A 24,482-nucleotide genomic window follows, 5' to 3' on the forward strand; every position below is an offset into this window, starting at 1 on the left:
ACTAATGTGGCTCGGCCCGTGGATGACGTTAAAAGCCGAAGCGGGGCCCGCGGAGTGCCCAATGATGGATTATTCGGTAGGATCTAATGCGTCTATTCCTCCGATGTCAACCATTCTAAGCCGTCGGATTAGTCGAGAGGGGGAATAAAAGCGATCGCACTTAAGAGCCACTTGGCGTCAACGACGTGCCGGGCACGTGACGTTGACCTGGTGAAGCAGATAGGAATACGTGCCTGGATAGATTAGTTGGATGCATGTTTGTGGCTCACCGGAACGTGTGGGCATGATTCGTGGATGTAAAACTTGATTAGAAGATAGAGATCAATGCTTTCTAATTGCAGGGAAGTGGCCGTCACGATCTTCGTGTCATGGTCCTAGTGAAAGTTTAATTGGGATTTAGTCGCCACTTCTTCTCAAGAACTGGAAAAAAAAATGAGAGGTTTATATGATAGAAGAAGTGATGTAGATTTCTGAGAAGTTGATGGGATAGGGATAGTACTTCTGGAATCTTCTAACGTTCGTATTTGCTCTACGAAGTCGTGAAGTAAATTTGATAACAAACAAAAAGAAGCCTACGAGATTGTGCTTGTATGAGTGTTTTATTTTATTTTTTTGGCTCGTATCCCAGAGGCATCAGGTAAATCACTAACTTGCGAAAAATTATGCTCCAATAAACAACTAGTAATTTCATTCCTTTTATAAATTTTGGGAACATAGGGAGTTCTCCTTCTGGATTGGTATATAATGTATTTGATACTATAGGACTTCTGGACTGGAATCAGTTGAACTATAACATGATCATCAAAGAACTAGACTGCAGAAGATGATTTAGCATCAGGCCCAGCAAGATGAAACAAGTCATATCACACCGTTTTGATGTGATCAGCTAGGATTACGAATAATGCGGCATGAGACCTTATTTAGCAGCCAAAGATCTTCTGCATTAACTGCTTTGTTCTGGAAGGTCTTTAATGTCAAGTAGAAAGAAGAAAATCTTAAATACGACCAGCTGCACCTGCGCGTATTCTCAAAATTTCCGTGCGTTTAGTTCTTTCCATCACATCAACTAACCAGTCAACAGAAGATGTAATTCCCATCCTGCATATAAGTAGTTGAGGTAATCGTTTGATCAGACATCGTGAATGACATAGAACAAAGATCAAATTCTTACGAAATTAGAGCATCATCTCAGAATTATCTGAATGAACTTGCCCAGCCATAAATCTGTACTAGGAATGCTGTTAATAAACAAATAATCTGATAACATGTTATTGACTAGAAATTGATTCTCCAACAAACGCCAACATCCAGGAATATTTTCCTTTTAGATGGCGATTTACCATATTCTGGATATCTTAGTATTGTGTCCTACTCTACATGCAGATTGCAGACTCACCATATTCTCCTACAAAGATGATATCATAAAGATAGAGCATAGAGGCATGAGAATACATCTAACTGCCTTTTTAATTCTATTTTAACAGTTCCCATGAAAAAAGAAATCCAGAAATATAATAAAGTTCCCATGGTTGCTGTGCATATCATGTAACCACATGTTTCACAAGTCAAGTTTTGGCTAAGCAGAAAATTAAAGGAACTGAGGTTGCTTTACTCACCCATCATATGCAGATACAGCTTCAAACATGTATAGCCTCTCATTTAACTTTTTCAGATCCAAGTATCGAGCCAATTCTTCAGCCGACACAGCTCCAGGTAGATCCTGTTGAAGCACTCAAGAAAAGATTGTTGCTAAAGAAGGGAAACATCAGTGTGCTTATATTATGTTTGCATCTTCAATTCTCATTCATAAGTTATCACCATGTTTACTTTCATTCTTAGTATAAGCAATATAAGCAAAGAGAAAATTTTGTTTTTGACATAACCAATTCTTTTTCATGTTTTTTCAAGAAAGAGGTCTGAACTGGAAGGTTATATGTCCAATAGATTCAGAATAAGTTCAATGAGCTTGAATGATGACAAATGTGCCCCGAATGATGACATATCTGTAGGCAATGCATTAGATTATTTCCTTCAACACTTAACCATCCATGATCAAACACATTGGTTTCATGGATGAAAGTGATCACCACAGTGATACATCTCTATTTCTATCTTCTTTTCCCTTCGCAAAATATGCTACTTGGTCACCTCCAACTATATCTGGGATTTTGTGTTATACAAAATAGAGAAGTAGACTAAAGTAGGGAAAATCTAAAACATCTATTGCTGTAGTAAATTCTGTAGAAATTAAAGTTTTACAACAGAAAATTAAGATAAGTAGGTAATATCCTATACAGAGGATCATGACAATTACACATAATCTCACTTGGTAAGAAAAAGGATAAGCTCTAACCTGCTTGTTTGCCAATATGAGAAGTGGTGCCCCATGTAAATCTTCATGGCGAAGTACTCTCTCTGTACAATCATTTTAGAGCTTCTATTAAGGAGTTATAATATCAAGTGACTCTGGAGCCTAAAGGTTGTGGAATACCAAAATCATACCAACCAGCAATACAGGGCCAAGATAATTTCATGACATTACTGTGCTATACAGAAAAACTGTGAACTAACCCAATGCAGACTTTGAATCTTCAAATGTTGATGGCGAAGCGGCATCTATAACATATACTATAGCATGCGCTTCCTCATAATATTTCTCCCAAATTGTACGAAGACCAATCTGTATTAGTAAGTAAATGCATTGTAATTTGATGTTTGGATACAACAATATACCCAATGCTACAGCATCCATGCAATTAGCACTGAAGTACTTATCATGTCTCAGCTGCATATATCAAAAATAATGTAGAGATCTCGACTTACTAAACAAACCATACCTGACCTCCCAAGTCCCAAAAAACTAGTTTCGCATTTGATGCTTCAATGCGGCCAATGTTAAGCCCGACTGTTGGAACAATCCGATCAGGTGGAAGCCCTTCCAAATTTGAATGAAAGGACTTCAGCTTCTCTAGCAAAGTCTGCACTCATGAAATATCAAGCAATGTCAGGACAGCTCGTACATGGAAAGTAAATCATTAAAGAAGTGTGATAAAGCTCAGTGTCACAATGACAGCAAAGTCACAATGTTCAAAATGGACATGTTTAAGAGCACAGAGGAAACTGAAAGCTTATTTGAAAGCCTTGCTATGAGATACAAGTCAATGAAACCAATCAACTCAAGGTGTCACCCTTGCAGTTCGCTAGTTCTTACCCAACAAATGTTACGAAATAAAAAGTTCCATCCTAGTAGAAAAGATAAAATATATAATTTTAAGTAACAAAGAGAAGATTATAGCAAGAATTACAGTTTTCCCAGCCTTGTCGATTCCTAGAATAAGAACACGGAACTCTGTCTTGCTGAATAGATGCTTCCAGAGTCCATAGAACAAAGAGAACATTTCTTCGACCTTCTTGTTCCTCAAGCTTTCTTAATTCAGAGGATATCTCCACGAGAAAATTAATACTTTCCTAAACTCATGAATATCCTGCACAAAAGAACCTACAAATGTCATGAATTAGTTTTGAACTAATAATTTGAATTTTTCATGTGAAAAAGACTATAGCTAAGAATAATTGAAAGGTTCGTACATAAACCACTTCAGTTGACTGCAAATCTATGATATGATAGACACAGAAAAATTGAATCATACTACTACCGATCACATTAGAATTTCTAAAACTATAATTTTACTCATATCCTGGTTGCAATCCAAATGAGAAATCATAGAAGAGTTCAAAGTACTCCCCGACAAATCGGAGGAAAAATAGAAAAAATTCACCACAAATAGCCTTCGAGAACCCAAACAGTGAGAGATCCTATTCCACTAATATGAATCATCGAACGAAACGGGGCCTTTCGAGATCTTAGAGCTTTCTCTTCTAATATTTCTTTTGCTTCTGCTAGGTTTAGACATAGATTAAACAGGGCCTTTAAAGTGGCATACACAATAAGAATAAGTATTCGAGCCTTTACCAGGAACCTTGGGATTAGACGCAATATAAGACGGAAAAGGATCCAAGGTAGACGATGGCTTGCTCCATCTCGTCTTAGAAAACTAGGGAATTCTTTTTCATTTCGCACCCTGCTTTGTGTGTTCATTGCGGTTTGCACCCCCGTCCTTTAATCATTTTTAATTGAAACCCTATACCGGTATTAAATTATAGAAAACGTAAAATGGGGTCTACTTTTTCGTGTCTCTTAAGTTTAACTTAAAATGCGGGGGTCTAATTACAAATATTGGGAAAACGAGGTGCAAAACATATGATTCAAAGGTTTAAATTATAAAAGTTGTAATTACTACCATAATAATAACTGAAACGTGGCTAGGCGAGGCAAGGCCGGACGGAGCGAAGCGAAAGCACGCGAAGGTAAGCCTCTAGGGTTTCATCTTTTCGATCTCGTTCTGTAGTTTGATGTGCTGTGTCGATCATTCGCGTTCTTTTATGTAGAGAGAGATATGGTTTGACCTCCAAATCTGTATTTGTTTGATCGAAAATTGATGGAATGGAAGTTCTCGTCGCAATAAATTGCTGGAAATGTTTCTGATTTAGGCTTAGAGGAAATTGATTTAGTTTACAGGATTTGTTGATGAAGCATGTGAGTGGGTATTATTGATAGGTGAGGACAAGATCATGGAGGATTTGGAGTTCAAACTTCTGTAGTTTTTGTTATGCTTAGATCGTAGATGAAAGATGCACTAATTGGCTATAAAGCGAAAGACTTTATTTACCAGGGGAGCTTCTGTCTTTTACTGGAGATATTTTTCTCAGTTTAACTTAGGATGGAGATATAGATATTATGTATCACAAACAACAACTCAGTTTTCCTATTTAACAGTAAGGCCAAAGAGAGGTATTTTTTTTTAATCTAAGCAAAGTATGTGTTGGAAAATGTGGCATTTAATTTAAGTTTAAGCTAGGTTCAAGAGCTATGCATTATGCTGCCTATTCATTCATCTGCTCTCTCTGCTTTACCTGGTTGAGCTTCGTAGAGAAGTAGGCTGTTGAAAATGCACCATTTTCAAAATTGTGGAGTTACTAGGGAGCACTTACTATGTAAGTTCCAAATCGAGATTATGTTTTTGTTCACTCATAATTGTTTCTGTTTTACAATGTTTCTAAAAGGAGCTTCAACTGTGAGTATATACCTTCTCACGGAGTCATGATTACACAACCAATGATGGAAACCTCTTTTCTTGATCACTGGTGAAGTTCTTTCACTTTATTGAGGGTTTCCACCAGAGAAAAAGACATTGGGAGGAAATACAGAAGTTTTAACATTTAGTAGAAAGTGTTATGTAGAAATTATTTTCTAGAAGGACCAAAAGAAAAAATTGGATATCTGACAGGCTGATGGTTTTAATTGGATATATTTTTAATCTTTTGCTGTGATGCCCTTTCTTAAGAACTACTGTTCTACAGTCATATGAATCATGAACTTGAAATTGAATCTCCTATGCATATCACTATCTACTTGACAATCTATCATCTTGATGTAACCTATGGGAACGGGAGGTGTCAAATTATCATGAGATAAGATAACAATAAGAATGTTAGGGAAGAAAGGAACTTATTATTAGATTTTTGAGAACACAGAAAAGATGCTCGATAATAGGAGAGGTAGGATGGGATGTAGGGTGCCACTGCTTTATCTGTCCTGGGAGAACTGTTCTGGATTAGGTTAAAGGTCATTAGATCAGTAGTCTGTGCTGCACACTGACATGTAGCCATGAAGGTTTGTGGATTAAGTTTCTCTCTTATATGTGAAACATTGGATTTATGGTTACTCAGATTCATGGTTGGATCAAGTGTGTTGGCTTACTTGGTGATGTCCTCCTGCATGATTTTCGAAGCATTTGGTAACTTACTGAATTCTCAAGATTGTTCACAAAGTTAATGAATTAGGATTGCACAATTGACTAGTTGTGATCTAGGAAACTAGGAAAGCTTTTCTGTTTTCCTTTCCTATTTTCCTTTTCGTTAATCTTAATACCTCATTAGTATGCTAATGTTGGTCACCACAATCTCGAGCATCTCAGATTCTGCTGATTATGCTCATCTCTGATATGTATTGGTGGCCATAAATGTGGCAGCTACCATTGAAGTATTAAATCTGAAGAAAACTATGCTTTGAAAAAATAAAGAAGAGAGGGAAATTAGTAACTAATTCACTTCTACTGTTAACCAAGTTCACATACTGAGAGGAGAGTTTCATTCGAATTGCATGGAGATACAAAATGTGAAAAATGAAGAAAGTGTGGTTCAACCCCTAGAGAGTATGACGCTGACTTTGAGAAACGAGTCCCAGTATGTGAATTTGGAAATTAGAAGCTTCAGCTTGTTAACAAGCATAAACAGTGCACACAGATTTCCTAGTTTTTGAGCTTTCCTTTTAACCAGATGCGCATATCTAGATTAGTTCTTTCTGCATCTGTTATGCATATTTAATTTCTTGTATTGTGGGAAATCCACAAGCTGTTTTTGTGTATTCTTCACAGCACAACTGCAGCCTAATCATATCTGATTCCGTTCTTGCTTTGATTTGCTTTGCAGATGATTGACGATGAAGATTTGGGTTTAGTTGCCAATGTTCTTGGCATCTTCATATTTACTTTGGTAATTGCTTATCACTATGTGATGACAAATCCAAAGTATGAAGGAAACCAACACTTACAATCATGAGTTTGTAAGAGGAAATTGTTTTTATTTCTTTCACTTGCCAGACTCAAGTAGAAAGTGATTAACTAATTATTTTGGTGATGTGAGGATACATGCAAATTCAGTGATGATTATGTTGTTTGGAACTTAATTCTAGCTATATCTGAATAGTTAATTTGTTCCTGGACTTTTCAGAGGAATGTCTTTTCTCACACCTCCTCTCTGCTCATTTATTTGGTTTAATTCTACTTGGCATCGTTTATATTTCTTTATTACCTCTCTTTCATGAATTTCTTTCGTTTCTGCATATGTTGGTTTTGCAATCGAGCTGCAACATGATGTAGCGGTTAGATATGATAATTTATCTTAGCCCATGGGACATGAGTATTTATCTCCTAGGCAGCATTAGGCTGGCTAATTACCATGAATCTATCTCCTATCAAAATAATTAAGTCGTAGAGAGATAATGAAAGATTCAAATATTTCATATCCAACTTGATTACACATTGACTTGCAACGGAATTGCTCATCACTAATTTTTTCATGAGAAATTATATGTGATGTGATGCAATTGCTATTTCGGTCAAAGAAACAGTGGTTATATATATATATATATATATATATATATATATATAATTTATTTATTTATTTATTTTTTTAAGCATCTACTTTGCAGACAAAGAAACAGACAAATATTTCGAATATTTCATAATAAGAACTGGTTTATTGTTTAACCCTCGACTGACCTAAGCTTATACCTCAGCATCTAACTTTGCTGCAAGATTTGCCCACAACTTTGCTATACTGGTACACAATTAGTTCATGTTGTAGTCTTGAATTGTTGCAAATTATTGAACAGGACAAAAGACCACTTAAGACAGCAGTCCCAACACATGATTCGTAAAGTGCCAAAAATAGACCAGCCTTCCATCCAAAAAGGCTAGTCCACAGCAAGGTATCTTTATACCCTAGCTAGAGATGCAGGTAGGATTTGTGGAGGTTGATGATGTGCAAGATGGATACCATCTTGAACAAGGAGGAGGAGATAGTTGTGAGGTTAGAGAGTAGGGGTGCGTTTGCCTCCTTCCCTTGAGCACGGAGGAGATGCCCTCCAGGATGGCGGCCTTCCTTCCCTTGATGCTGCGGAAATTCGAAAGAGCACTAGCAGAGGATCTGCGTCCAAGGAACTGAAAGTTTAAGGACAAAGAAAGTAGCTGGGCCCCCAGCCAAATGTTATCAAACTTGAATAGGTGAGACAGGGGAGGACCAAGCACAAGGCAATAAGGACACAACATCTCACCCACAGAGAAAAGAGCCCTATTGAGCTTGGGAAAGGTGTGAGGGGATTGACGATTGATTGGAGGAGAGAGAGGGCACAAGAAGAAGCGACCCCGTTTGGATGATACCCTCGGAGGCTCCCTCTAAGTTAACCCAAGCCCATTGATCAATGGGCATACCACCAGAAGGACTGGGATAAGAGACCTTAAGTCTCTTGCACACAAATAATAACATAGCCGGAGGTCGTAATAAGACAATTGAGGTGCCGCCTCTTGGCTTAGTTAGTAGACGATTTCGTCAATATCTCTTGGCTAGATAGACAACCCCAGAATCTGAGAGATTTGCCTGAGTCAATAGGATCATCGTCGAAAGGTGCAGAAGAGGCACAATCCTGGAGGGGGGAAAGCGGATTCAGATCCGAGGGTCATTAGAGACCAGACCTGCCAACAGAGAGCGCGCGCCTCCCAGGTGCTACGCTAGGTTCAAAAAGGAGAGAGGATAATCATCTCTTATCTCATTTTTTTCCTAATTCTGGCTGTTTTGTGACTCTGAGTTTTCACTGATTGAGTCCTGTCTACAGCCCAAAAAGAAGAGAGATGAAGAAGAAAAGATTCTGTAGTCTACACCACTCAGCCATACATTAACATTCAAAAGCAGCGACACTTCCAAAGAAATAACTGGGGAACGTGGAGAGAAAAAAAAAATATAAAAGCAAGAGAAAGAGAGAAATGAAAACAAATAAGAGAATTAATGAGGTATTTGATTTTAACAGTGTTCATTACACAAAAAAAAAAGCCACGATACACAAATTGAAATTTTCTTACAATTGTATCTCGTAAAAACTTATTCTTACAATCGTCTATCCCTTTTCAACTAAATTTGGGTGTGCGTATAATTTGGGTCTCCAAAGCACCCCTCTTCAGTTCAGCTACTATTGTATAAATTAAGCAGCAGAATGACGAAATGTGCTCCCATATACAATGGCAAGAATTGATTCACCACCAAAATTAAGGACGTATAAAGTGCTAACTATTTACTGTTATGTCAGAAGATTGTCAAGAAGAGGATGATCTGGACGTATGTCTCGCCCGACCAGCTTTTCACTGAGCCGTTGAGCTCTGCCCATCAGCAAAAGACATGCAACTCAGACAATGCAAGTGAGAAGACAATAAAAGCTTCAGCACGAAGTGAAAATAGAACTACTATCAGAGAATTATGGTTCATAACAAAGAAACAAAGATGGAATACACAAGAAATCCATCTCCCACTTCTATGTTCCCTTACTTCTGTGTTCCCGAAAGTATAAAATTACAAAAGTTACAAGTACATTATTCCAAGAGAAACTTCATGCGGTTAGTAATATAATACTAGTTCATGACTGGAATTTGTTTCTTAGTTTTACTTCATTTTCTATAAGTATGACTCATGAAGGATTGCTTCTGCAAGTGCAACAATACCGTGTGGAGAAATGAGCATGATATGTAGCAAAATCGTTCCCTTGTGACAGCAGGCAACTTGAGTTTACAAGATAGTTGAAAAGGATGACCAACTCAGAATTCAGAAATCATAGAAGAAAAAAATATATAAGATGGAGAAATAATGTGGGTATAGCAGCATCAAGACCTTACACTAGTCGATTGGAGCTCCACAGTATCAGAACTCTCACTCTCCTGCAACCGCAAAAGTAATGTTCAATTGCATAAACATTAATAAACTCAAGAAATAAAATAAGAAAAATAGCCTTCTCCTAGTTCTGATTGATGATAACAGTATTAAGCTAATTAGTTCAAGTAATAATCTTTCTACATGCCTCTTTATAACTGTAATGGACGGTGATGCTTATTAAATCAATTACCTCAGTTAACAAATCTTTCCTTGTTATCAAACCTATAACACGAGAAGCTCGAGGGACGACAAATATATGCCTCAATCCTAACTGGCGGAAAAGATTGTAGACCTGTCACAAGAAAAAAGACGAAAATTAAAGATCTAGATTTGCAATATACACATATTCTAAAAGTAAAATCATTTAGAGAAAATAAAAATATGACAATATGCACCTTTGCCAAAGACATATCTTCTGGTACTATGTAAGGAGAAGGGTTTAGAAAAGGAGCAAGATCCAAGTACATTTCCATTTCACCCCCTGTCAGATAAATTTCCTCAATGGATTTCCCTTTGCTTGTCGCAGGCTTCACAAAATCACTCAGCTTGTGCCTATGGTATGGAAGAAACTATTCCATCAATAACTCAAGAAAGAAAGATATAAAAAAAGTGCAAAATTGAAAGGAGAAGCCGACAGACCTGTTGGATACACCTCTGAGATCTGAAGGAAAGGGACTATTCTGAAAATCTACCTTAGACTGTAGAAGCACCAATAAGTGACTGAAGAACTAGCACATGTTAGATATTTAAGTCACTGAAACAGGTATCTAGAAATATAATGTAGAACGTAGATAGACCTACCTACGAAGTATTAGACCTATCACAAGTGTGTCTCCATTGGGTTTATGATCTACTACCTGGATCACACATCCTATAAGATAACTGTACAACCCGGTAAAGTCATTAATGCCAAAATGGGAATCTACGAGAAATGACACACCGGGAAACCATTGTGCTTGTTGCTTCGCAAAACAGAAACAAGATCTGCGACTTTAACAATGCGGGAGAAGCAGGCAACCTTCAATATGACATAAAAACTTGCTTAAGATAAAAGGCTAATATTATACAACAAGGTAAGCTTCAACAGCTAAACGAGAATAGAACCTTTTGGTTCTTGCAGGCCTCCTTCGCTGTCATACTACGCATGTACTGTTTTGGCCTAGACTCAAGTAAAGGAATGCCCCTCAATCGGGCTTGTTCTTCATATAGCCCTTCATTGAAAAAGTCACCAACAGCCTATATGAAGTTATGAATGGAATTAAAACAGTTCCTGTGTTCATTTGAAAAGAAAGTAGTTACAAAAGAGTGAAAGACACATACCTTTGATATGAGAAGAACAAGCATAATCAATGGCAAGAGTTTCAAGTTGTTTGTAATCTCAACCATAATGACACACAAAGAAACAGTCATTCTCATGGAACCACCGAGAAAAGAAGCAGCACCAAGAAGAGCATATCTGAACACAGTCAACATTTAGAGTGTAAATGTCTCCATATAAACTAAGCATAAAAGCACTGAGAATTGTCCTAATTTAACTTGAGAGGCAAGAATATAATGTGACTGGATTTCTCTTAAGAAAAGCAAATTTTGTGAAACTTCTGAAGTCTGAACTATCCGATACTACTGAACTGGAAATTTGGAGATGCATAAAAGTGACAAATACGAAGTCTAGATAGGCATGTTATCAAATAGATTGGGAAACTGATCTAATTATCTTTAAAAGACAATGGAACAGATTAAGGACTCACGTTCCCTCCTCAACATTTAACTTCTTGTAAAATTTAACCACAAACATTCCAACAAGACGGCCGTAAGTTGATCCAATCATTATTCCAGGAACAAATTGACCAGCTGGAACAGCAGTTCCAAATGTCACAATAGCCAATGAATAAAACATGACCTGTGAATCATAAGAAAATTTCAGTAATGACTTTGACCAAAAATGTGTATATGTTCTAAATGCAGCATGCTAATTTAGTTACTATCTTAATTTAACAATGTCCTGTGATTACTATTATGTAAGATGTCAGATTCAATTTTTTAAGGCTTAATGCTGGTTAAGGACATCAAGTAGGAATACCTAAGTACCTAACCATATTGATTATAATTCTTGGAAAATGCAGACAGACATATAAAGATTACTGAACTGGAATAGAGAGGTATAGTCACATTGGAGGAGATTTTTATGGCCACATAGAAAAGTAAAATAGGTGGACAAAACCTAAATAAGTGATGTCGCATAATGTGATACTTGACCTGAAAGGCATGGAAGAACTATTGTTTAGATCAAAATGTTGGTTGGCCATCCCATCTCATAAAAGTAAGACTTCATTCGGCTCCCAAAATCATTTAGGCATGACTTATAGAAGAAGTTAATGCAAGCACTCACAGGGAGTCTGGCCTCGGGGCCACACTATGACCTATTCTGTACTTATATATATCGTTGGGCCTCATATCAACAGGTGCAGTTCCCCAAAAGTTGGGTGTTAACTAAAAGGGGCTATCCAGTTAAGTGGAACAGCACTTGCAGTTATCTTGGTCTAGGCAGATCCTAGCATCATACAAGCCACTAGGTGAGTTGATGGTAAGAGAATTTTTTCTAACTCGCTCATTACTTGGCACAGCTCCATTAGGTGAATTGCATAAATCCAAAACACGTATCATGTTGCTTCTCGTCTTTTGAGTATTGTTTCAATTGAATGGATATCAATGTGTCAATGTGCGATCCTTGCTTGGATGAAGGGACTTTGGAGCTGTTGTGAAAAACTAAGGGTTTTTTTAATCTTTAACCCATTAAATTCCTTTGGTCTTAAACTCTATCTTTCTGATCTTCGAGAGCTGCGGAGGGGAGACTATGGTGTTTCGAAAAGCTTGATTGCCTAGTCCTCGTGTAGCCCTCTGGATTGCTCCTCGTCAAACAAAGAAGTATTCTGGATGGCTGATGGCCTCTGACCGGATAGCAGAGAGCGGGGGTTTGGTCTACTTCTGCTCCATGGGCATGCTTTTGTGGCAGGTCTTTCTATTACTGACATGGACCTCACTAATAGGTCTCGTTCTTTACCTAGGTATGGATCTATATCATGCCGGTCAGTATATTCATCTGCTTCCTCTTTTCCCTCTGGTCTTAGTCACCTACTAACTACTGTGCTGCGACAAGGACTGGAACTGCCTCTGGATCTGCTGCTGTTGTTGGTGCTGTATCCACTAATGATTATTCTACTGCAGCTGTGGGACCTGTCACTGCCTCCGCCTTTGGATCTGGAACCATAAGAAGGGAAGGGAGGGTAGAGGTCTCGATCATGTGTGAGGTATGAATCTCTACTACGATCATAAGGAGGAACTCGGTATGGGTCTCGATCACGTGGTTGTGGGGAAATGCTCAAAATGCTGAAAATTAGCTGGAAATTCATATTTCAGACGATCGTCCTGCAAACAGCTTCATCCATTTGCATTTGACAACTAAGCTCATCTTTAAAGCTATTTCCAATGCTCAGTTAACAGGCAAGTAAAGCAAGGGCTGATTTGCTAAAAGCCTGGAGCAAGTAAAAGCTTCGCTACTCTTTATGGTTCAATCTCACTTATATAGTTAAGCAGCAGTTAATCTTGAAGGTAGAATTACACTTCATGCTGGAGCTCAATTTCACGAAGCTATAGTGCTAACAAACCTAGCATGAGAATTCTAGTATTAAGCTTAACTCGAATCATTTACACTTCTTTAAACTTGCGGTAAAAAGTTGTATGTTTGTGAAAATTTATATATGTAGTTCAGCTGATGACTTTAAAAGATAATAACTACAACATGAACAAGCATGAGAAAAACAAAGATCCTACACATACTTGGAAAACAAGCTCCCTTAATAGCTTAACTTTGAATCATTTATTTGTAAGTACACATTATTATTGGACAAGACAATAAAATCTTACCAAGAACGTGAGAAGGCTCTGAGCACTATACTCATGAAAAGTTTTTGCACTGAACAAATTGCGTATTGCATCATCCTGCAAAAAGGATATCATACAGTTTGAGCGGGCAAAATTTGAAAGAAAAAGAATTAGTCAAGCCATAAGTAAATTATTTTACCTGTGTATTGAAGAAAATGGTAGCCAGATCATTGTACTCTTTATCCTTCGCACAGTAAAACTGCAAATCCGCAAAAAGAGTGAGATAAAGGAGACATTGTGCAGCAACAAAAGATGTCTCAAAAGAATATCAAGAACTAATAACTCAATAATCAGGTATAAATTGACATTTCCACAGAGATCTCACGTTGACAAAATTTCCATCAGTCCCAGGTGGGCGAGGACAATCAATTCCAGGATTAGCTTCCGAATCAGGGCATGGACTACATTTCCTAAGAAGTGGTAGTGCAAAGGAAATAATGGAGGTAATCAAGGATATGAGGCATACTTCCAAAATCTGAAAGATAGATGAAAATATTTAGGTATAAAATTCCACTACTGATAAGTGATAAGAATGAAAGAAATTCTATTACTAATATCTACCAAACCCATGACATACCTTGACTCTATTGCCTTTCTTATGTAAATATGTTCGGCGCCAATGCGTAATATAAAGAGTGAGCTGATTAAATAAGGCACCTAAATAGGGGATGAAAAGAACAGTATTAAGTATTAACCCCAGAACTAGATGGTGATCCTCAGAAAGACATCATGTATTTTATGTGTTGCTGTGTGTGTGCAGCACTGTAGGGGTAAGAAAATGTTTGATTAAACACTTACCAAGAAGACCACCAATAACCCCAATAATTGCCATCGGCAATAATTCCTGAAAAGAGTAGTCTTCTTGACCACTTAAAGAATGAATAAGCAGATCAAATCACAAAGTTCACAAGAGAATTTAGCATGTACCAACAACAAATACTACAGAATTCTAACCCTGATATGTCCCAGATAATGAAGCCACCAGAACCAAAATGACCACATTTCCCACTTTTGCACCAACTCATTGCAGATCGTACCACGACAGCAACAATAGCAGAAGTAAAGAAAACTCTCCACATGAGCTGGCTTCTCCACCTTCAAGAGCATAACAACCATTAAGAAATTTTCCACCCTTCTGCTGATCTTCCAATAACAGAGTAATAAGAGAGGATCCATCAAATGAATTTTTCAATTTGACTGGGTCACTAGCATAAAGTTTGCTATACAAATCTGGCTACTAGTAACATCATAGCTCAATCAAAAAAATAGTATGATGCGAAGTAAAAAGTCCACGGAAGAAATGAACTAGATTTTTCATACTTGCATATTTTAGTTGACAAATTCAACTCCAAGCTTGAGATGTACTCACCTAAAGTAGAATGGGAATAAAGAAGATAAAGAAATATCAAATCACAATGACTATGAAATGTGACAGGAGTATAGATCAAAAACTTTCTATTGCAGTACCTAGAGTCAGCAAAGAGTTCCATATACAAAATGATCTCTTATGTAAACAATTTTGGATTTTTACTAAACAACATAAAAACCTGATTCATATGAACTTAAAAGATGACGATGAAGCATGTGCTCTTAAATAAGGATACATAAAATATCTTGTGTTATTTATTCCAAGCACTTGCCATAAACTGGGACAATTCTTTAAGATTCTTTTGTGAAATACTTACCTTCAGAAAAGAAACAATAGAGTTGTTCAAAAGAAAATTAAATAATGTAAAAGAAATTACTTGATGCTTGCATTGCATAAGAATGTATAAGAAGAGGCACTAAGGGTGAGACTTGATATAAAACAAATTTGGCTGTAGTACATCTTGAGTACAAGTAAAATATAGTGAAACCAGTGGCAAAAGTTTTGAAGAAAGTGTGAGAGAATAAACCAGATTTTATAGAAGCATTAGAAAGAAGAAAGTTGTCTCAGCAGTCATATGGATATCAAGTCAAACAACAGAAACAATGTGACTTAGTTAGAAGGCAACCGCTCACTGATCTAGACTCATTAGTAATTTTATAGAATTAACTTCGGACAATTTTTCTTCCAATATGACATGAAAGTGTGAAATTTAATAAGTTTCTTGTACTAGGAAAATAAAAGAATGGAAGAAAAAGTACTGCCCTTACCAAGATGTAACTTCTTCGAGGGCAAAGAGCACACCACCAACTGGAGCTCTAAAAGCAGCAGCAACACCAGCAGCACATCCACAAGTTACCTTTTCAAACATTAGACAGAGTTAAGAATATGTATATGTATATGTTAAATTTAGTGAGAAATAGAAACAATGTGGGATGTTATATGCTACTGAGATGGACCAAAAAAAAGAATAATGATACAAGAACCTAAGAAAACATGAGAAAAATAAAAGACATCACATTTCATATCTACCATGTTGCTTGATTATTATATACTTCTTAGCTAAAGAACACTTTCGCATAGATATACAACTCATGCGAAAGATAAGTGTCAGAATTGAAAATAGTAAGAGAAGACCACTGATTTGATGGAGAATCTTGTATTAAATGGAACTGAATTGAGGAAAAGGATTAATGTGGCTGACCTTAGATAACAGAATCTAAAGGCTTTCCTTCCATATTATCACATTATTTACCTCCTCAATTTAGCAGCACTCCCACCCTTGATAAAAATTACTTGGGATTTCTTCCCTGGAGTTGGTTGACAATAGACAATGCTAATAGCATCTCCCTTATAATCTGTCGCTGAACCAGCGGTACTCTATGTGTAGTCCACGCCATTTGGCACGGAGTGGCACAACCAACTTAGTAATAAAAATTCTTTCGACTAAGATACTTGTATAAACGCTGTCACTACAAGGAATTTCCCATAGTATAGCTGCGATAAATCATGTGCATTTTTTCAATAGGATTGAGTGGCTGATAATAGTAAAGTAGTTTTCTTTGCATAAGTATAGTGAAGTCAAATATGAAGTATAGTGAAATCAAATACGAACATTAATATTGACAGGACATAATATTAGTCACAAACTTTACAGATCATGTTTACAAAAGCAATTGTTTGACTTTTCCTGAATTTAAGCAAGTGGTACACAGGGAAATGTAGGAGCTCAAGGCATCAAGCTATGCATCATGTATGTAGAGATTCACAGGATGCAAACCAACTCACAAGGTCACGTCGATCTCTATCGCTTTCAAAAATTCGTAGCCACCTGGAATTTACATGGTATTTTGCTGATCCACCCTGCATGAATTCATATCAGAATTATTGTAAGCTAAAATACAGATGCTTGAAGTAGTATGTAGCCTGTAACTTCCAAACAGTATAAAATATAAAAATAATGTGTAGATCCATCAAAACAAAGGCTTCTCAATGAAGGTAGAAGTAGTTAAGTACGTATAAATACCCTTGGAATAAAATTACAAGTATTCACTGATAGAAAGTATTTCTATGAAGCATTCCATAGGAGGAAAGGGAAATGTGCAACATCCAGAATGATTGTGACAGATATGATATCTCACTTATTATAATACAGAAGTATTTTATTAACTTATTATATTATAGAAATATTAAATAAAGAAAAACTGCAAAGATAAAACTTATGAATTTATTTGCACGCGTCCGTAGGTAAACCTACTAATATACTATAGTGAAGATATCAGTTTTATTTGGATTTCAAAAGGACTAATTTTCCCACTGGAACAAAAGCTCAATGCAGCACATACTTGCCCAAGTAGAGAAGCAATACAAGCACCAGTATGAACCAGAGGGCCCTCTTTTCCTAGAGCAAGGCCACCTCCAACAGAGCCGATGCTTCCAAATATCTGTTGATAGAAGGTACTCTCGCCTCAGCATGATCTAATAGACTAGCTAGAGAAAGGGTAATAAAAGACGCACCTTCCCAACCAATGTCCTGAAAAGAAGGATTCCATGTGTATCAACCCCTGGATGCAAATAGAATTCATCAAAATTATGTTAAAAAGAAAATTTACGAAGCAAGAGTAATTGTCAACCACTTACCATTTAAGTAACCTTTGATTTCTGGAATACCAGACCCTGCAGCAGCTGGAGCAAATTCTGTGACAATAACCACAGAAAAGAAGACCAAACCTAGATTGAAAAGTATGTACACCAAGAAGCCCGCAAAATATGAGTGTTGTATTATAGAGAAGGTTGCAGCATATTTCCAGCCAGAAAAGTTTTCAACAGCTAGATTGATGAAAACAGCAGCAAATCCAGTTCCTGATAATAAAAAGTAAAAGTCTTGCAATTAAAATTAGAGACAAGAAATATTAACGCAAAAGAAAACAAGGGGATTTCAGAAACTATAGCATTACCCTCCACATATTAATGCATCCAAAAAAAAGCAAATATAAGATAACAAGATGCATCCAAAACAAAGCAAATATAAGATAACAAGAGGAACAATTCAACAAAAATGGGGCAAGATAGAAGTTAATAAAATTATATATGTCAGAAAGGGATTTCTTACAAAACTTGACACGTTAGCTATTACACCACAACTGCCCACATATTAATTGCCACAAGACCAACCAAGCAACACTTCCGGCATGACTGTAGTAGTTCTCTTTTTAGAGCACCACAGAGATGGCACCATGCTGAGAGCATGGATAACACCTTGAGGCCTCCTATGCACTAATGACAAAATATCATTCACCCTTACAACCTAGACAGCCCATACATAACCCTGCTTGGTGGATTACGGAACAGGACATATCTTCAAGCTTGTAAGCCTTCTCTTCATTAAGAAAAAAAACCCAACAAAGAAGTAATGCTCTCCCCAATTAATAGATGTGAGCCTTGACGAGTAACTATAAACTATGAAGATATTATTATTACTGTAAAGCAATAATCATAAAAACAATCGCAACAGCAAAGCTCTACTAACAGAGTTATATCACTTTCGAATAAAGTACGCCTGAAAAACGATCTCCATCATTTTCCCTATCACATCTTGGCAGGTCATATCTAACATATGGCCACTTCTAAGTAAGTGTGTCGTAATTTCCCTTTGGGCTTTCACAGAATGTGAGACACCAGAATAGATAAGGATCACATGAATCCAGCCTTCCTGCAGAACTAACACGTAGTATGCAGTATAAAATTATTTCCAAACTTTACATTACATAGATCAAGCCAAAAAGAAAAGGAAAAAAAAAAAGAAACTCAAAGAAGACTTAAATTCTACAATTTGTCAAAACAGGATAAACATCTCTTACCAATACCAATCAGCAACGCGAAAAACCACTTAACTATGACATAGTACGAAATCCATAGCTTTCCTCTCCTCGCCTGAAAGGATCACAATAACAGAGAAGTTAGTCCTCTTATTCCAAACCCAATAAATTTAAACGAAACCTAGAGATCTCGACCTGGTATTCCCGGTACGCGAAATTCTCGATCACCTCGTAGTCGAGGCTCTCCACGCCACCATCGCTTCTCCTCGCGAACAACCCTTCCTCCTCCTCCTCCTCCTCCGCCCCCGCCCCAACGTCCTCCGAGCTCGGAATTCGAGACCAGACTAGCTTCGCCGTCTCGATCCCGTTCTGTAGGTGATTCGAAAGCATGGTTCGAATCAGATGCTCAGATCCGAGGCGATCGACTCGGACGGAATGATTACGACAGGATCTAAGCTGGACTGATATCGGAGGAGGGCATCGACGAGAAGAGGAGAAGACTTGCGTTGGAAAGGCAGACTACTACTAAATGGTGAGTTGAAGGGTGGCAATTACTAGTACTAGTTGGTTCCGGGATCGGAGCCACGAGTTCGGCCTCACGGGTTACGGCGCCCGACATGAGGAGAGGGGAAAGTGGGCGCGGCGTAGATGGTGCTCCATGCCACGTGTCTGGTGGAAGAATTAATACTAATAGATTGATGCTTCTGATTTGTACATCCACTTTCGCCGCTTCAAAGAAAAGAAATTTGGGCCTATAAAATTTGGCGGACCCTAAGCTAAACATAGGCGGCCTTATCCATCGTCGTCGACATGGCCGTGATAAAAGAAAGATCTAGAGTTAAATATATTTTATCATTCTATATTTATATCTAAAATTATATTATTTTTTTGTATTTTAAAAAATATTAAATTAGTTCTTATATTTACGACTAAAATGAAACTCTCAATTTTTCTATCAAAATTAATGGAGCACGTCTAAATGACCAAAATACTCGTCGTATTTATTATGCAAAATAGAGAGTTTTTTATCTGATTTTTTAATCTATATCTCTCTTATTTTTAGATATAATATAACTATTCAACTTCATAAACACTAAGATTTAATAAAATTTACTATATATTTGGCACAATCTAAAAAAGAAAGAGAAGAAAATATGTGTATATTTTTTAAGAGAAATAAATACTTATATACGAGTATAATGATACTTTTGTATATAAACAAATGAAAAATATAGGAAATTTAGCTCTTCATTTAATTTTTAAAATTTTTATGGACACTCTTAATTAATTTAGATAAAAAAAATTAATGTTTTCACTTTAATTGTAAATATATGAATTAGTTTGGAACTTTTTAAAATATATATTTTATTTGTTTGAAAGTAAAATTTTGAAATTCTTTCGGACGAAATACAAAGGGTGTAATAATAAATTGGAACTAAGTTTTGTTCAGGCCCGAGACTGTGTATCTCCAGAAGTCGAATTGAATTGTAATATTAAGTTTCCTGTTACTCATTAGTTACCTTTCATTTCTAGCGTGGAAAAGAAGGTACTTATTAATTAATTGAAAATGCGTCAATTGATCTAAGTCTTGAAGCAACAACGTGAGTCTTCTAACGTCATTAATACAAGTCAATCTTAATTTAGTATTTCCATTGGCATTTTTTTTTAATTCAAAAGTTCTGTTCTAATTAAGGATGCATGCATATATTAAGTTTACTTGTTTGTTTGAGTTCATCAAATTGTATCGTTCTCAAACTTTCATTACAATAGTTTTAGTAACAGGGGTTTTGCCTTGCATAAAGGATAAATAAGCCGCATTCACTATGAAATAAGAATTAACTTTTTTCCTGTTCTCATATAGTAACTAAATAACAATTTAATTTTTTTAGTATACTAATTTATTATTCTCTTTCATTTTATTCTATACCAGTTTAAAATTTAATTTGATAATAATCTCAAAATTATTATTTTACCCATATATTATATAACACATAATTACTGCTGCACATCCAATTAAGGGTCTCTCTTTCAGAATTGATCTTATCCCACTCGGTAGAGTATATCTAACTATAACGCAAGGACACCTGCAGATATTGCCAAGAGTCACGCATGCCGGCACGTAATAATATAGACTAATATTAATTCTAATAGTTTTGGTCAAAATTATTTATGTTCGTCTATGGTTTGAAATTAAAGATACACATCAAACTGTATACAAAACGAGCGAGAGAACAAGAAGCAATGAGCTCTCCTCTTACAAGCAGCATTAAAATAATTAATTGATGAATCCAGAGAACATAACAGCGAGCTTTTATTAGATGGAATATTATAACAATATCAAACTGATCCAATGATCCTAGCCATTCTCCAAAAATTAATAATACAGACACTTTTAGTTTAATGCTTTCATTGGTTCTTTTCTATTCGTAATTAAGTTCTGTTTAATTAAGGACGCACGTACTTAACTAAAGCCTAGCCATAGGCGTATCGTTGTGCTGGTTCCATTTGTAGAAATGTCCTGTTACAAATGGAGTAGGAGATTAGTTAAACACCAAGAACACGAAAATTAAGATTAGAAAATATTTTTAGAACGGCTGCATGCATGCATGCATGCATGCAACACTCACCCATATCATCGTCGTTGTCCAGAGAGTGACATATTTGCTTGAAGATTTCAAGATCGTCCTCAAACAATGAGACGTAGGCATCGATGCCCCCATGATCTCCATCCATGAAAGAAGGAACTAACCAGAGCTGCCCTTCCACAGGGTAATAGGACGGGATAAAGTAGAACGGCCTCCCCCCGCCGAAATCCATCTCGCGTATCGGAAACCGCAGCCAGCTATCGACGGACATGTTCGGCGTCAGCACCCACTCGTCGGGGTCCACTGTCGGGACGAGGCCCGCCGCCATCTCTGAGTTCGCAAAATCTATGAAGGACTTAAAATATCTATCGTCCACCTTCGCGACCTCGCGATGGATGAGCTCCGCCGTGTAGTTTAGCGGCCAGCCAGTGAGCTCCCTCACCTTGGTCTGAGGGTAGGCCCACATCATCAGGTTGCCGAAATATTCCTTCGGCACTCGCGGCCGGACCATCCTCGTACGCCCATCGACGGAGATACGAATGTGGGTCGTCTCTTTCCCAGGGAGTCTTCTTGCCTTCGTCACCGTCCTCCATAGATGAGCCACTAAGCACTCGAATGTGCTATATTTATGATTGATACTCTCAGAGAAGGCCATATCTTTCAGCTTGTCCACGAACTCCCTACTGAAATGTGCTCTGTGAGTAGCTACATTTCCATGCAAGGAGTACTGTTGCGTGATGTTGATGAATTTTTCGGACGTGAGTTCCACCCCTCGGTGCTCGTACTCGATCTTTGCCGGCTCGCGAGGGGTAAAGAAAGCGGCGCGATCGTGCAAGGGGAGCGGCCCGACGACGCCGATGCCACTGCATTCACGGCACCATGCGACGAGGAAGCTGAGGGTGGCAGGCCCGTCGGCGACGCGGTGGTACATGGAGAAACCTACCACGAGGGTTCCACAGCCGAACCGAGTCAGCTGAACCTGGAATAGCTCCTCGACGCCGTTAGGGCAAGGGTGGAGGTTGAGCCACGACGGCGACGGCTCGAGCGGCATGGCCTTATCGTACGTGTCATCCACCGTCGCCTCGACGAACCGCACCCCCTTGTCACTAAGGAGGATGACTGGGTTGCCCTTGTCATCCTCCCCGAGCTGCCCGGCCCACTCCCGGTAGGCAGCCAGCGTCTTCGCCAGGCTGGCCTCCATCGCGGAGTTGGGAGGGGTCGGCGGGCGGTAGGCGAAGAGGTTGGCCATGTAAGCATCGTCGGTGATTCGATCGAATGGGCTCAGGGGAATGTGATGAATATTAGCGAGGAGGGGATTCATGCCTTCGTATAAAGGTTTGACCATCTTGGACACGTGCACTCTCACTTCCATTCTTTTTATTAAAATGGTCGGCAAGAGAGTTTGAGAATTGAAATGGAGGAACTAACTAATGGTCTTGGTTTAGGTTTTTGCAATTGAGAAGGATGAACACATAAGAGCTTAAATAGAGAGGGATGCTACTACTTGTATTTACTTGTTCAAAGTTAGTAGGAGCATGCTAGAAGAATATTATATTATTTTTGGCAGAACCGCTGTAAAGAGAGACCAGGGATGCTTGATATATACAGTGGATAACAAAGAAGTCTTATAATATATTGGCCGACTATGGACTTGTTGCTCCATTTTGATTGACCTTGACCATTAACAAAAAAAGGGTAGAAATAAATGGGGGCATATTATTCATGCGCTGTAATCATATACAGCCATGACCACTAATTCATCCCTTTGCCTCTGGGATACGTAATCTACAACTACGGCTCAACTTACAGGATATAGTCAAATTTTGGTGGCTGCGATGTCCTAACCAAACAAACTTAATGAGATGATTACATGGATAGGAAAGAAAAGTAATTAATTGATTATTTATTAGGAGACTAACTGGCATTTCGGAGGTCCAGTGCGTTGTCCACGTAGCTTAATTTATTACTCATCTCTTGTTGTTATCAAACATCTTATCAATATCTTATCATAATTTATTACTTGTCTTTACTTTCTTTCTATCTCTTATCATATTATTTTATTTATACTAAATAATAAAATTTAATTTAAACAGTATAAACTATTAATAATTTAATATTTTATAAACTTAAAATACAAATATCAATAAATTAATATTTTATAAAATTAAAATACATTTAAATTATATTATATTACATATTTATCTTCTTTTCATTGTATTCAACCATTGCATATTTATTTCTGTAACATTGCATTCCATTACATTGTATATCTATCTCTTTATATTGTATATGTAATCACTTAACCCAGTATTACATATGTAATGCATTACTCTAGCATTGCATACGTTACTTCAAGCATTACATACATAAAATATATTAATTTATTTACTATCTATACCATCAATCTATTTTAAATCAAATCGAAGAGCATTTTAATAATTTTTTTTCTTTACGACTCGCTTTATATCACATCAAATATAATCATTACACTCTTATTCCAGAATATAAGTAAACATAAGAATAACTATTAGTAGAATAAAATCATCATTTTAGGAATAACAAATTAGGTTTTGCTATTCCTATTCCTCCCTATTCTAGATGTGAACAAAGCCTAAGCAATTTTGCATAGCCTACTGCCCTAATCTAACCCAATATGGTCCCTAATCTAAGTCAAACCCAATATGGTCCCTAATCTAAGTCAAACATCCTTGGCCGTAATCCCTTATCTTCAAGTTATGACCACTTGATCCCCCTTTTGACATGGTAAAACTATCATCTTGCACTTGCTCATTTGACAAGTTGGAGGGAGCAGCGATTAGCGAAGGCTCTAACAGTAGGATGAGAAGATAGGAGGAGAGTGTGGTATGTGACTAATCACTATGTTGGAGAAAAAGGTAAGCGGCCTCTATTAGAGCTACATGGGTGGGCTTTGGGCCGAACAACTCTTTGATGGCCAGTCAGCAGCAAGATATTCTTCTCCTGTATAGACGTGTAAACTTTACAACATCAAAAAGAGAAGCAAGAGACAAACATTCTGAGACGTCAGACTTAAGATGCCATGGACAACTAGTTTCTTTACGCAGGATTTTCTTAGCAAGCCTGAGCTTATTTGTCCTTAGCAAGCCTGAGGCCCGATCTGACTGCCCAGGCCTCTAGCTAGGATGACCTAAG

At 37.4% G+C, this 24,482-nt stretch overlaps 4 protein-coding genes across 7 annotated transcripts; 1 reads left to right on the forward strand and 3 right to left on the reverse strand.

Annotated features, from left to right (window-relative positions):
- Positions 1–660: 660 nt before the first annotated feature.
- Positions 661–4,103, reverse strand: LOC140780302 (uncharacterized). Of its 2 annotated transcripts, none has more exons than XM_073125749.1 (7): positions 3,974–4,103; positions 3,306–3,499; positions 2,838–2,978; positions 2,572–2,680; positions 2,354–2,415; positions 1,617–1,720; positions 661–1,098 (listed from the first exon to the last, which is right to left on the reverse strand). In XM_073125749.1, exons 2-7 carry the CDS (start codon positions 3,396–3,398, stop codon positions 996–998), a joined length of 612 nt encoding a protein of 203 aa, XP_072981850.1. In that variant the 5' UTR covers positions 3,399–3,499; positions 3,974–4,103; the 3' UTR covers positions 661–995. The 2 variants fall into 2 exon arrangements, with proteins under 2 accessions (XP_072981850.1, XP_072981858.1); XM_073125757.1 differs by having other exon boundaries at positions 3,306–3,485; positions 3,974–4,102.
- Positions 4,104–4,303: 200 nt separating this feature from the next.
- On the forward strand, positions 4,304–6,869 carry LOC140781238 (dolichyl-diphosphooligosaccharide--protein glycosyltransferase subunit 4A-like). The gene is made up of 2 exons (XM_073127148.1): positions 4,304–4,368; positions 6,553–6,869. The coding sequence occupies exon 2, from the start codon at positions 6,553–6,555 to the stop codon at positions 6,679–6,681; it is 129 nt and encodes a 42-aa protein (XP_072983249.1). The 5' UTR covers positions 4,304–4,368; the 3' UTR covers positions 6,682–6,869.
- A 1,795-nt stretch (positions 6,870–8,664) lies between these two features.
- On the reverse strand, positions 8,665–19,385 carry LOC140797056 (chloride channel protein CLC-d). Of its 3 annotated transcripts, none has more exons than XM_073150355.1 (23): positions 18,922–19,385; positions 18,769–18,841; positions 17,549–17,770; positions 17,426–17,472; positions 17,254–17,352; positions 16,697–16,771; positions 15,679–15,767; positions 14,497–14,637; positions 14,341–14,411; positions 14,120–14,199; positions 13,868–14,017; positions 13,682–13,741; positions 13,525–13,599; positions 11,349–11,500; positions 10,921–11,056; positions 10,705–10,836; positions 10,541–10,618; positions 10,402–10,457; positions 10,240–10,320; positions 9,996–10,152; positions 9,791–9,892; positions 9,559–9,605; positions 8,665–9,053 (listed from the first exon to the last, which is right to left on the reverse strand). In XM_073150355.1, exons 1-23 carry the CDS (start codon positions 19,114–19,116, stop codon positions 8,975–8,977), a joined length of 2,397 nt encoding a protein of 798 aa, XP_073006456.1. In that variant the 5' UTR covers positions 19,117–19,385; the 3' UTR covers positions 8,665–8,974. The 3 variants fall into 3 exon arrangements, with proteins under 3 accessions (XP_073006456.1, XP_073006441.1, XP_073006449.1); XM_073150340.1 differs by lacking the exon at positions 8,665–9,053 and adding an exon at positions 9,112–9,449 and having other exon boundaries at positions 9,564–9,605; XM_073150348.1 differs by lacking the exon at positions 8,665–9,053 and adding an exon at positions 9,112–9,449.
- A 1,703-nt stretch (positions 19,386–21,088) lies between these two features.
- Positions 21,089–23,388, reverse strand: LOC140790406 (agmatine coumaroyltransferase-2-like). The gene is made up of 2 exons (XM_073140482.1): positions 21,354–23,388; positions 21,089–21,244 (listed from the first exon to the last, which is right to left on the reverse strand). The coding sequence occupies exons 1-2, from the start codon at positions 22,681–22,683 to the stop codon at positions 21,192–21,194; spliced, it is 1,383 nt and encodes a 460-aa protein (XP_072996583.1). The 5' UTR covers positions 22,684–23,388; the 3' UTR covers positions 21,089–21,191.
- Between the last annotated feature and the right edge of the window lie 1,094 nt (positions 23,389–24,482).

The sequence above is a fragment of the Typha latifolia genome, chromosome 1 (genome assembly GCF_019914945.1).
Source record: "Typha latifolia isolate L0001 chromosome 1, TyphaL0001v2, whole genome shotgun sequence".
Lineage (NCBI taxonomy): Eukaryota > Viridiplantae > Streptophyta > Magnoliopsida > Poales > Typhaceae > Typha > Typha latifolia.